Genomic DNA, 14,601 nt, shown 5'->3' on the forward strand with positions numbered 1-14,601 from the left:
AAAAGATAATGAACAACTAGATTCTTTCAGGATCAGAAAACAGCAGAAACATAGTTTCTTTTCCAGTATTTGTTTAAAAAATCTCCCAACAGGAAATGCTAAACTTAACAGAGCAAAAATAAAGAGAACAAAGAGATTTTGGACACGTGTTTAAAAAAAGAGCCTTTTTCTGATTTCTTTATAAAAACAACATTTCCCAATCACCCTTTCTACATATTTAATCCCCAAAGCAGGGCTTACAACCACAAGGTTTTCACATCAGTTGCACATTTAGACCCCAAATCTCTGATCCTGTTCAGTGCATTGAGAGAGAAGCTAATATACCCCCACCCCTCCCTCCGCCAGACCCCCCCCCAACTCTCACACTCACACACACACTTAAAAAATCTAAATAAAATAATGCTCTCTGCAAAAGAAAACAACAAAAGGAGAACAAATATATATGTATACTTTTTACAACATATCATATACAATGCTGTACATCGCACACACTCACACACACGCATCCCAACACACACAGTTCAAACGAACAACCCAACTACCTGTACATGTGTCTTCGCACCTGAATAGGAGGATACGAGAGAGGTATTAATGTGTATGGCTTGACGGGAGAAAAAACTTTTTTGTTTGAGTTAAAGACATACCGACGGTGGGTCATGATCTTGGCTTGCAACCAATGAGCACACGCATACATGTGCATGACCACACACACACACACACACACACACACACACACACACACACACACACACACTAAAGCACTATTTACTCAGAGCTCATTAAATGCCGAACAGGTTTATCACACACACATACACACTTACATTTAGACACAAATTCCAAACGACAGTGTTTTTTGGTCCTGTTGGGGATCTCCCAATCGAGTTAGCATTGTCCAACTACCAGTATAAGACCATTAAAACCTTCCAAACCAGTGTGGTTTACAGTAAGTCTCCTTACTATACAGTTTCTTCCGCTCTCTGACTCAGTCTTTGTCTCAGAAAGCTGTAGCATAGCCAAGCTACTATACTCCAAAGTGCTTATGTCCTTGGTTCCTCTTTTGTTGCAGTAACAAGATATTCTGTGATTTCCTCCAAAGGGAATGCTGAAGGCTCTTGCTGCAACAAGGAGCTTCAGTCCACATCCGATGAAGAGGTAAAAATCTGACATGGTTTAAATATTGCCCAAGAACAAACCAAACTCCTCCAGGTGCCATTACTGCCATGCTTTATCCAGCGGGCTAGCTCTATCTTTTACCAGGGACAGAACAACCCACAGAGCTGAAACTCTTGGCCTTGGTTTCCTTCCTGCCACTTGGACTGATGTGATCCCGGAGGCAGTCAACTCCAGAGTTTGGGTCAGTATTTGGATGTCTCTCTAGCTGCTAGTGCTAGGACACAATAGTCATGCCATCAGCACTGATCAGTTGGCCTGTGGTTGGCTCGTATGTTCCAGCTAGGTAGAAAAGGTCGTTAGCCGTAGCGCCAGGCTTTTGATCTCGAATCAAGAGATCATACTCTGCCCTGCTGACCACCTGGCAGCGATGGGAGATGGTCTGCACATCGTTCTCATCCTCGTGGCTGGATTGATACAAGGCATTCTAGGAGTGACACAAGAGGAATGATAAATCAGCTGTTAGATCTGACAGTCCAAATGTTGCTGCCAGTTTGCTCAGCTGTATCTTTAGCACCTCGTCTAACCCTGCATAGAACCTTTTCTTTGACCTTGAAGTTTCTGCAATTCTCTTTTGTTTCTTCAGCTACGGTAGCAACTGTTACTCTTGCTAACAAAACAGCTCTTTTTCTCTTTACGGCAAAAAAACAAAAACAAAAACACAGTTTTTGCTACCAAATGTATCGAATGCACACTCCAGATTTTATCTAGGAATGTTCCTCCTAACACTTAGTATTTAGAATAGTAAATGTTTCATGAACTCGGTACAGGTTCAAGCACTCAGATGAGAATAGGTAATAAAAAGAGGCAAAGTGGTAATAAATTTAAATGAGAATTTCACGCTCTGTTACTTTGACCATTCCCATTTTAGAGATTCTACTTGCTCTCCCTGGTCTTTACCTTGCCATCACGGTGTCGCTTCCCCAGGCAAGTCTCCTCCGGGTGGTAGAACCACTTGACCCTGACCACCATGCTTGAGCTCCACGACTCCCAGAGGCTCTCCACTCTGCCCACGTAGGGCAGCTGAGGCCGGCCAGGTGACAGGAACACAGCGCAGTCGCCTACACGTACTGTCTCCTTGCCCCGCACAATGGCCTTGTAGAAAAGCTTGCGGGCTTTACCCTTCAGACCTCGTCTCTGGTGAGGGAGGAGAATAAAAATAGCACACTTTCAATCCATTTCTAGTTCATATTCAGTAGTCCAGCTCATCATTGAATATCTGATAGTGAATATAACATGGGCGGCACTACATTTTGGTCTCTTTTTGGATTTGTTCGGGCTTACACCCCTAGGTGTCAGCTGTTCAAAGCCCAACATCTCACTCAACAGATACAAATATGTTGATAGAACAAACAACATGGCCAAATGGTTGTAGTTTTATTCAGTTATCTCAGGATCATAACATTCGGGGCACTAATTCAGAAAGACAGTCTGAAGATAAATGTGTCTGGTTACAGATAGTAAAGACTTAGTTGAACTGTCGGTATGAAAAAACAATGTGACTTTAATGGATTGGAATAAACTTGGGAGAAATTCCAACAGATCAAAAGCTCTGTAGCTCAGTGGTCAACACCAAAATAAATCTTGGTAACACATTTCAACAAAATAATTGCCTCAACTCATCAGGATATTGCAGTGCATGCCACCTCTTCAGTAACAGATTATTTTACCTGTGTCGGGTTACCGGACCACTTCCAGAGCTGGCGTCCAGGCAGCAGGGGAGCCATATTAGGCAGAGCCTCAGGTGATGACATTCTTTGCCTTTTAGCTGCTGTTGGGTCCTTGGAAGCAGGTTTAGGCTGCTGGCTAACAGGACTGTTTTGGCCCTGGTGATGGCTGTTGGGAACATCTTCCCTCCTCTTCAGCTGGGCTTTTGTCGTACCACTGTTAGCCACCATGCTTCCTTTTGATAAGTACTCTGTCCTGTCCTCTGTTCTCTCAGCCCTCCCCTTTGAGCCAGACATGGCCATGCTTGCCTTGGCCACATAGGCGTGAGAGGGAGCTTTGGTGGAAGGAGATGGGTTGGAGGTGGTAGGATCAGGACTCATGAGGTCAGAGGACAAGTTCTGCCTGTGCTTATGTTTATCCTGCTGGAGCAGTGCGCGGCGTAGCAGCACTGAAGAGGACTCTTCATCAGAGGAGTAAGAGGAATCATTGTCGGAGGAGCAGAGGGATGAGGAGGAAATGGAGCCCGAGGAGGAAGATGATGATGAGGATGAGGAGAAGCAAACGGAGAGACGAGAGAGAAAGCGTCCGCTACGATGTGATGTGACCGCTGCACTCCTTGTTCGTACTCCAGCTTCTTGACCACCATCCTCTTCATCCTCATCAAGCTCAGAGTAGGAGCTGGGACAGTCGCTTGGGTAGTCCAAGCTGTAATCTCCACTTTGGGCTCCAAGCCCTGCTGACAGATGGTCCTTTTGCAGGGTACCCTTTAGTAGAGCCTCAGACCGGGATCCTCTGTCCCCTCCTCCCTTTTTTCCATCCTTCACCAGCATGCTGGGGTGAATGTATCGCAGTGGGGCTCCTGCAGAACTCAGAGTCCTGCCTCCTCTTCCACCACTCCCGAGTCGAAGCAGGGCCTTGCTGTTCTTTGTTTTAGGAGATGTCACCCCTTCATGATCCAGCTTCACAAGGAATGGTTTCCTGTCACGTTCACTTATTGACTTCTTGCTCCCTGCTGTCATTGTCATGGTGACAGCTGAGGAGCAAGCAGATGAGTCTCTGAGTCCCACAGGGGCCATGGTGGTGACCGGTCGCGCTGCTCCAGAGCTTCCAAAGGTAGAGTAGCCATTGGCGATACTACTAAATGAGTCAACTACAAAAGGGGAACCAAAGATGCCTTTGAGAGGGGTTGGAGGTGTGAGAGAATGGGATGCAGGGCGATGAAACACCCCCAAGTCTCGTTCTCGAATGGTCTTCTGGGTCTTACGGGACGTCCCGTTGAAGAGGAAGAAGTCAACTGGAGGTCTCTTCCTGGGGGTCGACCAGCTCAACGAGGAAGTGTTGCCTTTGGTTAAAGAGTTTGATGACGATGTTGGTATGCTGGCTGTCTTAGGCACTGAGTGGATTTTCTTCGGCCTGCCAACTGAAAAAGGAGCAAACAACAAAGAGGTGTTATAATCGATATGGACTGACAGGTTTGAAGAACAGACAGAGATTAATTGTGCAACCAAGACCGTTGGAAGAATTTAATACCTCTGTCTCCTCGATCTTCACCTGGCCGGGTAAGTTTCAACATATCCATTACTCAATCTACAACAAACCTGGTAAACCTGACTTTGCCTCTGGCACTACTGAGATGAGTTACATGTATGTTGCTTAACAACACAAAACAAACTGATGACATCATGATTAATGGGGTTATACAGGGGATACACGCAATTTCAACAGTCTTTCCTTTATATAACTCAATTGGAATGTGTGCATCTTTGGCTTGGGGGCATCAGGTAACCGGTTGATGGTTCTGAATATGCTGCGTGTCCTCCCTCACCTGGTCTCTTCTCCTGGGGCCTCCCTGCTGGTTCCTCATTGGCTGATTTCTCTGTGGTTGTGTCTTTCTTCTCCTGGGTGGAGCTGCGGCGACAGCGGCGACCCGGTGAGACCAGAAGTGCTGGAGAGGGTTCGGCACCTGACAAAGAAACATTTTTTAATGGTAATTTTGGTTATTTCAATCATCCATTCCCTCCATTTTCCTGCAAGCAGCTACACTCACAGCAGATTTGGTATCCTGGAGGCAGAAGTCTGATGTTTGCCAGGGAGATCCTTCCCCTGTCCCCATCATCAAACTCCACCATCACACTGCCCTCCTTCTCCTCACCTGGACCTCCTGTCACACAATATATAGGACATGAGTGTCTGAGAATCTGTCTGTGTGCATAGAGTGTTAGGCTACCAGTGTGTTCATTCACCTCGATGGACATATCCAGGGTAAAGACAGCGAGAGCGCTCACTCCAGTAAGCACACACTCTCGTCCCTGCAGTCAGAATGGTCTCAGTCTGGGGCCGCACATCTAGCACCTGGGAAGGAAAAAAAACCCCCCACACAAAAAAACAGTCAACAGACAACTCCGAAATTATGGTATGTAATGGAGCCAAAAGAGTGAAACTCACAGCTTCCTGCAGAAGCTGTTCCAGTGAGTAGATCCTGGGCCGATTGCCGCGCTCCCCTTCGATGACGACACTGAATCTAAGAGAGAAATAAAAGGAACATAAGCAATGAAAGAAAAACAGCTGCTTAAAATCCTAAATAACAAGTTTGTTTATTTAGTTGTGTTCGACACCGATGCTTTATGTCTTGGTTTTACAACCATCCTTCTTTGTCCAGATTCTTCATCTCTTTTCATGAATCCCACACTTGTTGCTATATGTCTTTCGAGTTTTTTCCCCCTGGAAATCATTTACCTGAAGTGGTACGCCATCAACATTCTGGTGCCTCTGATATCATTAATTTACTTAGTAGAGGTTAATCAATATTGAAAGGTCAAACACATTAATTAAATCTTAAATTTCACAACAGTGCAATCAATTTGTTAATCTTTTAATATCATTCTTATATGGGTTTTGCTGTCAACTTTTGCAATATATATAAAACAGAAGGGTTCCTTGGACTTAGTCTTACATGTCAGGCAGGTCCAGAGTTTGGACACAGGCAGCGTAAAGCAGCTCATCCTCCTTAGAAATCAAGATCTTCAGCCCATCCACCAGCATCTCTTTACTGAGCACACAGTTCGGAAGAGCTGGTGAGGGAGGGTGGGGTAGAACATGGATGGATGGAGAGGAGAAGGAAGAAATGTACATTATTTGTGAGTGTGTTCAGTAGTTGCTATGTGACGTGATACAGGAGGCACGGGGAATGGAATCATACATGCTTTCAAACCCTCCGTGCGTGTAATGACAAATGATGTGTCACCGTTTATGCCTACCAGGTATTTTGCAAGGCATGTTGGGAGGAAGGTGAGTTGACTTCTTCTCTTTCTCATCCTCCTCCTCCTCCTCTTCCTCCTCCTCCTCCTCCTCCTCCTCCTCCTCCCCTTCAGAAAAGCTGCTCTCCTCATCCAAGCGAAAGCCATCGTCCGCTGCAAAACTCTGCAGGAGTCGGCTCACCGCTTGGCCCTTGGCCTGGACAGGAAAGAGGATGTGGCATCAGTGGGCGGAAAGCAGGATGTGACATTACATTAATGAAAAGTCGACTGGATATGACTGCAGGTGACAGAATCAAGTCTCTCTGGTCTGTTTTGACTGATGTCTTAGAATCTTAAGTGAAAAGCAACCTCCTATTAAGGCTGCAGGGTTGTTTCCACAAAGGTCAAAATGTCATGGTCAGCAAACTACAGTCCTTGAACTGCTAGGACAGTGTTTGCTCATGGACACTTCAGCAAGTTAGCGCCTGCTAACATGGAAGTCTAAACACATAGACAGCAGCTTCAGAAAACACACACCAGGATACTACCATCTCTGAACCGGTTTAGGCTAGTCTCTTTGCGAAGTTGACTGATGATGGAAAGTCAGCTTGCCGAACAGGTTTCTGCTTGCATTTAGGCTTTTAAAAGCAAATCCCATAATATTTAACGTACGGAAGATAGTGTGCTTTCGTGTGTGTGCATGTGCGTGTGTGTGTGTGTGTGTGTGTGTGTGCGCGCGCATTGCTTGTCTCCTGGAGTTTTCCACATCAGAAGATCGTATATTTTAATGACAGACGTTTCATCACTAGAGGGCATGGATGATTATCTCCCTTCAGTGCTGGTGTGCTGTGTGTGTGCAGGCATGCATGGGTGTGTGTAGGGTAATGGCCAATGATTATCTTTATCCTCACCTATTTAGTCTGCACTTGTGTGTTTTTGGACATTCCCTCACTATGACTCAAAAACTAAGCAAGCCTACCAGCATTTCTCCCTACTCAAAGTCTAAAAAACAGCTGCCTGCACGAATACAACAGACCAGAGGTGTGTGAGCACAGCAGCCACACATGGAAACACACATCAATCATGAGGGCAAACGGAAGGCTTGACAAAATGACTGATTAACATCCGATGCAAAGAATCTTTCAGTAAAAGAGTTGGAGATACTATAATGTGCATGGTAATGTACTCCATTTTCAAATTTCAAGGGTGTGGCTCATCTTTAGGGGAGGGCTTTTCGAAATTCTTCCTTACTTTTCTCATACTCAGTTTGAATTTGAATTTTACAGAGGGGCATAACCATCTCTGAGTCAACTTCCTCCTTTCACTGGTACTCCTGGCAGTTACTCTGTCTGAACATACGCCCTGTCCTGAGTTGGGCTACTTATGGAAAAATGTTTCTTTACACAACGTCACTGGTTTAATTACAGTTTGCAGTTCGGGGATCGTTGAAATAAATTTATGCTCGTTTAACTTTTCTGAAACCTCGATGTGCAGGATTAGGAATGGAATTAGGGTGTCAACCTTTAGTATTGAACTGTACAGCTTTACTAAAAGTGACATCACTCAAAGGAGTAATTTAAATCTACTGCCCTTATGTTCACAATTGTTTTTGACCCTCAGATCATTCAGTTTATTCACAAAGACTCTTGATTCCTGTCATCCACACCCTGTCACATCTGTGAGGCCTCCGCTCTGCATAACTAAAATCAATCTCACACCACTGTAACGTCACATCTCACCTTTCCCAGACTACAGTGTTCTGTAGAGTGCCTCCTCATTGCTTCCTTGCTGTGCCTGTTTGCTTCTGTCTGAGCTTCACGGTTCCCTCGGTTGTCCCCAAAGCTGCAGCCCAGCAATGATGCACCCCAGCTGGGGAGGGAGGCCTTTCTAGTCCCCTGGTGGTCTGGCCGTTCACTTTCTGTGTTAGCAAGGTTTGGGTTCCTTGGAACTTTTCTCTGGTCTGTACTGGGCACGCTTGCCATGCCTGAGGATGAAGGAGCCATCATGGATATTTAGAATTGGAGGACTTGTGATATGGGATTCTATATGAAGTGGGAATTTTTTAGGGTTTAGTGGTCAGGTAACTGATGCAATAATTCATTATCTTAAACATCAAAGTGAAATGAACAACCAACACTTTTCTCAGCAAACACATCACTCAGTCTCAAACACATCTCTGACACATTTGTCACTTACATTGCATTCTAGACAACACTTTGCCTTAGTCATGCACACAAGCACTAACACACACACTCTCATTCAACCACATCAGCAACACTTTGCACTCATACAGTTTTGTATGATTAATGTCAGAACTTTCCCTTTCATTAAGTTTAAAACATCAGTAATGTTGTCTCACACACACACACACACACACACACACACACACTCACACACACACACACACATATGTATAAAATATATATATATATATGTATGTATGTATGTATGTATGTATTTATGTATGTATATGTATATGAGAAAATATAAAAAGATGTATAAAGCTCTCACCAGGACTTTCTGGTCTCTTGCTCCTGGCTCTCTGCTTTGCTTTGAGCTTGGAGGACTGGGATGAAAAAGACGCCATTCCACCAGGGTTTGCAGGAGGTTCTTTAGAGGATGAGCTAATCTTGATGTCACCAGCTCCGTTGTCGCTGTCGTAACTGCAGTCCTCCTCATTCTCTGTGGAATCAGAACATCAATATGATCAGTCTCAAAGCTTCAAATGACTTGAACACCATAAACTAAAGCCAGGGACTCGATAGAATGGATCGATAGCTAGCTTTCAATAATTCTTCAGTATCTATGTTTCAGCTCAAAAGTTTGCAGATGTCGTTATTAATATGAGATTCATCTTAAGCTTTGGGACATTTTGCAACATATTAACTCTTGAGGAGCAAATCTGCCTTGATGTTCTTCCTCTAATACACAACATAATTGATGTGAAGCTAATTTTGTCACGTGTGTACATGTAGCCCTGCAATTCCAAGACACATCTTTGTGTGTAAAAGCAGAGATGAAAAGATTGTTATTGGCAGCTGTGTGATGCTGACTGCGGGGGTCGTGTCGGGTGTCGACACATCTCTGACACACTTGTCACTTACATGGTGTCCTCGTCAACACTTTGGCTCAGTCACGCACACAAACACTGACACACACACACTAATTCATTCACTACTTTCTTCATGCCACCAATGCCATCAGGTCAGTCATTTTCTAATGCCCTTTGGAAGTTTTGCTCTTTTCATATTAGAGCATCCTCTCTGATGGAACATTTCTTTAAAACCCAGGAGAGGAGTCATTGTGTCTTCTCAACTCCAGGCCTCCAAGGAGGGCATTTTCACGAGGTTGGAGAGGTGAAGAAGAGAGAAGAGGACAGGGGTGTGACATTCTGAATGGGGCCAGAGTGGGCTCATGTTACTGTACGGTGTCGAGGGCAGGGGTAGCTGTGTTGCATGCCTGTGGCAAGTCGTTAACGGTTTTAACGGTGTGACAGATGAGCCAGGAAGTGAGAAGAGACTGCTGATGATGGTAGACATCTCACTCAGATGTTTCATCCGTACACACACACTTTCAGCAAAGTGTCACGATGTCCTGGTCAAGCCTTCAGCCAGACCAACACTGCATGACTCATCTGATATAACTACTTATGAACTCTATTTAGCTCAAACGGTACTTTAAAGGTGCATAATGAAACCTCTTACAGCAGTGGCGGACCATTGAAAGGCCAAATCAAAGGCATGGTTTTGATTGATTCAAATTGTCATACATTCTTTGAGGCCAAGTCATCGCTCACAGGATGCTTGATTGATTTAATTGATAAACATTTTCGTCTACAATTAGAACCATAAAACCATCACATCAAAAACACCCTGGAGGAGAAGTTGACAGCACAATCACAAAGTTGATGTAACTCACCATGCTCTGAACTCTCACTGTCAGTCTTCTCCTCCCTGCCTTCCAGTTTCTCCAAGGCCCGGTTATCCATGTGGGAAGCTCTGTTTGCATCCACGTCCATCAGTACCTTTGGCTTTCGACCCCTCTTTCTCTTCAGGGTCTGACCAGGTTCCCAGTCCTGCTGTGGCTCTGGTGGATCAACAGCAGAGGGACAGTAAACTTTTATGGTGCGGCCCAGTACACATACAGTTGGGTGCGTGTATACATTTCCTCTGTCCTCACCTTTTCCCCCTTGTCTACAGTGTCTCTTGGGGGCCTCTTCTGCCCGTGTTGAAACTCTGCAGTGCAGCATGCCTGTTGACGATGCCCCCCGCTGGGCTGCAGCCTTCTGCTTCAACTGAGTCACTCGCCTGGCCAGCTGGGAGCTCAGGGCGCTGGGCCGACCTCTGTGCTTACAACGAGCTTTCATCTGTTTAAAGTAGGGGAACAGATAATTATTGACGAATTACTTCCACTAATTAAAATATCCAAGAAATAAACATCAGCAGTTCAAAGTGGCTGTCAGGAGAGTTAGCAGAGGGACCGACCTGTGCAGCGCTGAGGCTGTTGAATCCATGATTGGACATTTTCTTCCTGGCTTTTTCCTCCAGCAGATTCAGGCCCGCCCTGAAAACATAAACACACCAGAGACGCAATACAATAAGAAACTGTCATAAAAAGACCCGATCAAAGAGTCAATGAGATCACAATTGCTTTCCTCTCAAGGATGATTTTCTCTATGACTCTGCCCTTCTGCTCTCATTCCATTCATTGTTTTACTCTGTGCTCCTTCCCACTGGTCTCTGACTCATAACTTTGATGAGGTAAGAGATAGGCTCGGCATAGTTTGCCGACAGACACAGAAATATTCAGTGGCCATGCGAATATGAAACTCCACTGAATCACCACATGAAAGGCTAAGAATTATCTGGTGTGAGGGAGAGTAGAGAGGAGACAGAGGAGAATGGTAGGAGAGGGGGTGTGGACAGAGAGAGAGATGAAGCAGTCTCGAGGGAGTCTGTCCGTTGACCGGAGCTCCAGGGCTCGATCGATAAACACTAACCTCTATTGAACACTACTCCGCTCTCTCTGTCTCTGTCTGTCTGTCTCTCTCTCTCTCTCTCTCTGTCCTTGCTTCATTGTATGCATGCTCTCTCACACCACAGGCTGTCTGCACACACACTGTTTGCAGCGAGTGTCTGAAGCATGTGAATCCTATATTCCCACAGAGGGAAGGTTTGGCTCTCAGCATCTTTGCTGCTGGGAGAGGAGAGGACAGGGGAGGAGGAGCGGAGTAAGGGGGGCAGTGTGTGTGAGTGTGCATGGTGAACATCAGGCTTGATGGTGCAAGTATGGTACTACATACTTTCATACTTTTGGTCTGGGGTTGTTTTTCATGGTTTAGGCAGGACCCCTCAGTTCCAGTCATGGGAACTAATTTTATTCTAATTTTAATACCACAGCATAGAAAGATATTTTTGGAAAAAAAGCATGCCTCCAACTGTTTGGGAAAGGGCCTTTCCAGTATCACCGTCACAATTCCTGACCTCAAATCTCTGGAAGAGTTGAACTGGAATGCCAACTGCAAACCAGGCCTTAAGGGGTCAGTATGCTTCAAGGGCCCTTCTTAAGCGATACATGGCGCTATGTACGTGCTGTGGGTTTGGGGCGTGTTCAGCCTCATTTTGGTATTCAGAGTGTACATATTCAGAGCACAAACCACGGTGCAAAGAGGCAGGCATTAAACACCCAATTATGCATAGGTGTTTTTCAGGCATGGCATTAATCAAACCAATCAGAGTGCCTCGTGTCATTCCCTTAAAAGCCCAAGTTGCGCCAAGACTTGGCATGTTGCTATTTCAGAAACAAGCACTTCTCATCTGGAGAAACGAACCTCCTTGTGCACAAGGTGAGGGCGCGCATGCAGGTCTTCAGTTTTCGAAGGGAGCAGCAAGCATCCAATGAAGCCATTTGAGGTGAGCTGGTCTGTGAGGAGGTGGCGGCAAATGCTTCTACATTTTCCAGCATCCATAGAACCGTACTGCAATGCAGTGCATCTACTGATCTGATTGATGTGCCCTTGAAATAATACTTTATACATAACGCCATTGACCAAAGACCAGCCTCTTCTTGGTCTATAGCGTGAACGTTTCCTGCTGTTCCAAAATAGCAATGCACCATGGTTGCGCCAGATCACACCTCATTAACATGCTAATGCACCTGCCTGTGCAGGCAGAGGCCAACTTTATTTTCTAGTTAAAGGGCGAGAGCGCTTGGTGAAAACTTTACGTGCACCAACTTGAAACTAGCACAATGCTTGTGGTTGACTGAGCACCAGCTTGCACCATGCTTAAAAAAGGGCCCCAAATGTTCTACTTGTCATATCGTCAAACACCCCCTTGACACATTTCTGATATCACAACTTAGGGGTGCATGCAACCCCCCAGTATCCATCCAGGTGGGCCACTTCCACAATGACACACATCCAGGTGTGAAGAGGTGAGACAGATTCCTTGTTTCCTTGTGTTGATCTGGCCACATATTGTATATCAAGCTAGAGTTTGAAAAGGTTGCTTTTCTTTTACTCATTTTTTAAAATTTCACCCTCCCATCCCCATCACACCCCCAACCCCTACCCCCACATGCCACAACTCCCTCAAGAAGATGAAAGCATAAACAAATCACTTGTTAATAACAACAGAAATGCTGTTCAGGCACGTAGTGACCTGCTTTACTAATTAAACAAATTGTGTTTGTGTGTGTGTGTGTGTGTGTGTGTGTGTGTGTGTGTGTGTGTGTGTGTGTGTGCATGGTTTGTGTATCTGTTGCATAGGCATGTAAGACTACAGCCTTTCATTGTCACTATCATTAGTGCTTTCTAATCATGGTAACCGTGACAAACCTTGAGTTTCTCTAATCATTTTATCAAGGCAAGGGGTGCACATACTAACAGAGGTGGGGCAGCATGAGAAAACACATTTATCATTCTGTGCTGTTGAGTACGGACTGTGTGTGTCTCCGGCTTGTGTGTACATGCAGGAATGTGTGTGTCAGCAAAGTGTGCACGTATATGGTGCCAAATGATGTGTAGTTGTGTGTGTTGCAGCCGGTGGGGGTGGCGTTGAGTCATTTATCATTGTAATAACTGTACATCAGGACTTTGTCCAGCTGTATTAATATATGCTGGAGGTTCACAGGGAATCAGGACGTAATCAATGCAAGTGATAAATATGATTAACAATGATTAATGATGATTAATGAAGGCCTCATCTCCATTACTTTCTCTCATTTCAAATCATAGCCAGTGCACTGCTCCCATCACATAACCCATTGTATGTGTGTGTGCGTGCGCGCATGTGTGTGTGAGCAGCTCCTTCCAGAGCCCAATCAAGCAAATCATCAGCTATAGAGCATTCAAATCAATTCAGCTGAAGAAGAACTTCTTGAAAATCAACCGTGCCTTTCACTAAAAACACAAACAGAAATCAGGATGAATGAGCGAGGCTTGCCAATCACACTGATTATGCTGACGCAATATCACAGGACTGACCTGAGCCTTTTGGAGCATTCTGGAGCTGTGGGGCCAGGGGTGGACTTGCGCTTACGGGGGCGGCCAGGCCCTCGGCGGGCAGGACTACGAGACGTCTCCTCTTTCCTAAAGAGAGAATGAGAAAGACGGAAAGAGATCAAAGATGCAGCCAGAACAGCAGATAAATTAGGAGGAAATTTGTATTGGCTACAGGTCAAACTGCATTAGGTATGAGCAGGCTGAAGTTCTGGTAGATCAGGAGGATGCAGCATGACAGCAGAATTGTTAATGTTGAAATCCACAGTTTAGTCCGTGTGTTTGTGTGTGTGCGAGCGTGAATGTGTGTGTGTATGTGTATGCTCTGCTCACTGGTGGTCGTGTTTCCTCTGTAGCTTGGCCAGTTCTTTCTGTTTCTCTTTGTACCGGCGCTGTAGCTCAGCCAGCTGGACACGCATGGCCAGCTCCTCCCCTCCCATCGTCTCCATGGAGCCCTTCACTGGGCACACCTGACACACACACACACACGCACGCACGCACACACACACGCGCGCACACACACACACGCACACACACACACGCGCACACACACACACACGCACACACACACACACACACACACACACACGGGTGAATTTCAACACGTTTCAAGAGTTCAACAGTCACTACATTTCACTATAATGAAAAGCTCACAGGTTCAAGCTTTACATGAGCCTGACTTTGTCAGCAACGTCTAACACGAAAGGTAAGGATTCCTGAGAGATGCACCCCTCGCTTGATGCTAATGATCTTTGAAAATATAAGAAAAAGCAAAACAATTTTTGAAAAAGAAAAAGGATTAACATAACACCACATTTATATAATCAGTGGTCGCCAGGAACAAAAAAAAAAAATTTGAATAACCCTGCTGCTAATGCTCATCGTCTCACAGCACCCTTCGTTTTCTTTGAATGGGTCACATTCAAACGCACAAAAATTATCTAACAGATAACCAACGGGTGTTCATCACATGTTAGAAATAAGATGACCTTCAAGACTGCCCATAAATTCCAGACAGAATGATTC

At 45.2% G+C, this 14,601-nt stretch overlaps 1 protein-coding gene across 4 annotated transcripts in view; it reads right to left on the reverse strand.

Annotated features, from left to right (window-relative positions):
* Window positions 1–353: 353 nt before the first annotated feature.
* bahcc1b (BAH domain and coiled-coil containing 1b) overlaps window positions 354–14,601 on the reverse strand; it is a 61,460-nt gene continuing 47,212 nt past the window's right edge. For all 4 annotated transcript variants that reach the window (XM_086195499.1, XM_086195500.1, XM_086195501.1 and 1 more), the window contains 16 exons: window positions 13,909–14,045; window positions 13,561–13,665; window positions 10,559–10,637; window positions 10,254–10,440; window positions 9,993–10,160; window positions 8,586–8,756; window positions 7,814–8,058; window positions 6,096–6,291; window positions 5,792–5,909; window positions 5,284–5,359; window positions 5,082–5,190; window positions 4,886–4,999; window positions 4,664–4,801; window positions 2,841–4,258; window positions 2,071–2,307; window positions 354–1,597 (listed from right to left, as the gene is read on the reverse strand). In XM_086195499.1, coding sequence (XP_086051625.1) covers window positions 1,388–1,597; window positions 2,071–2,307; window positions 2,841–4,258; window positions 4,664–4,801; window positions 4,886–4,999; window positions 5,082–5,190; window positions 5,284–5,359; window positions 5,792–5,909; window positions 6,096–6,291; window positions 7,814–8,058; window positions 8,586–8,756; window positions 9,993–10,160; window positions 10,254–10,440; window positions 10,559–10,637; window positions 13,561–13,665; window positions 13,909–14,045 — 3,708 coding nt within the window. In that variant the 3' untranslated portion in view covers window positions 354–1,387. The remainder of the gene's footprint in view (window positions 1,598–2,070; window positions 2,308–2,840; window positions 4,259–4,663; window positions 4,802–4,885; window positions 5,000–5,081; window positions 5,191–5,283; window positions 5,360–5,791; window positions 5,910–6,095; window positions 6,292–7,813; window positions 8,059–8,585; window positions 8,757–9,992; window positions 10,161–10,253; window positions 10,441–10,558; window positions 10,638–13,560; window positions 13,666–13,908; window positions 14,046–14,601) is intronic.

This window comes from Aulostomus chinensis, chromosome 23, assembly GCF_037954235.1.
Source record: "Aulostomus chinensis isolate RoL2024-O1b breed Wild chromosome 23, RoL_Achi_v1.0, whole genome shotgun sequence".
NCBI classification, from domain to species: domain Eukaryota; kingdom Metazoa; phylum Chordata; class Actinopteri; order Syngnathiformes; family Aulostomidae; genus Aulostomus; species Aulostomus chinensis.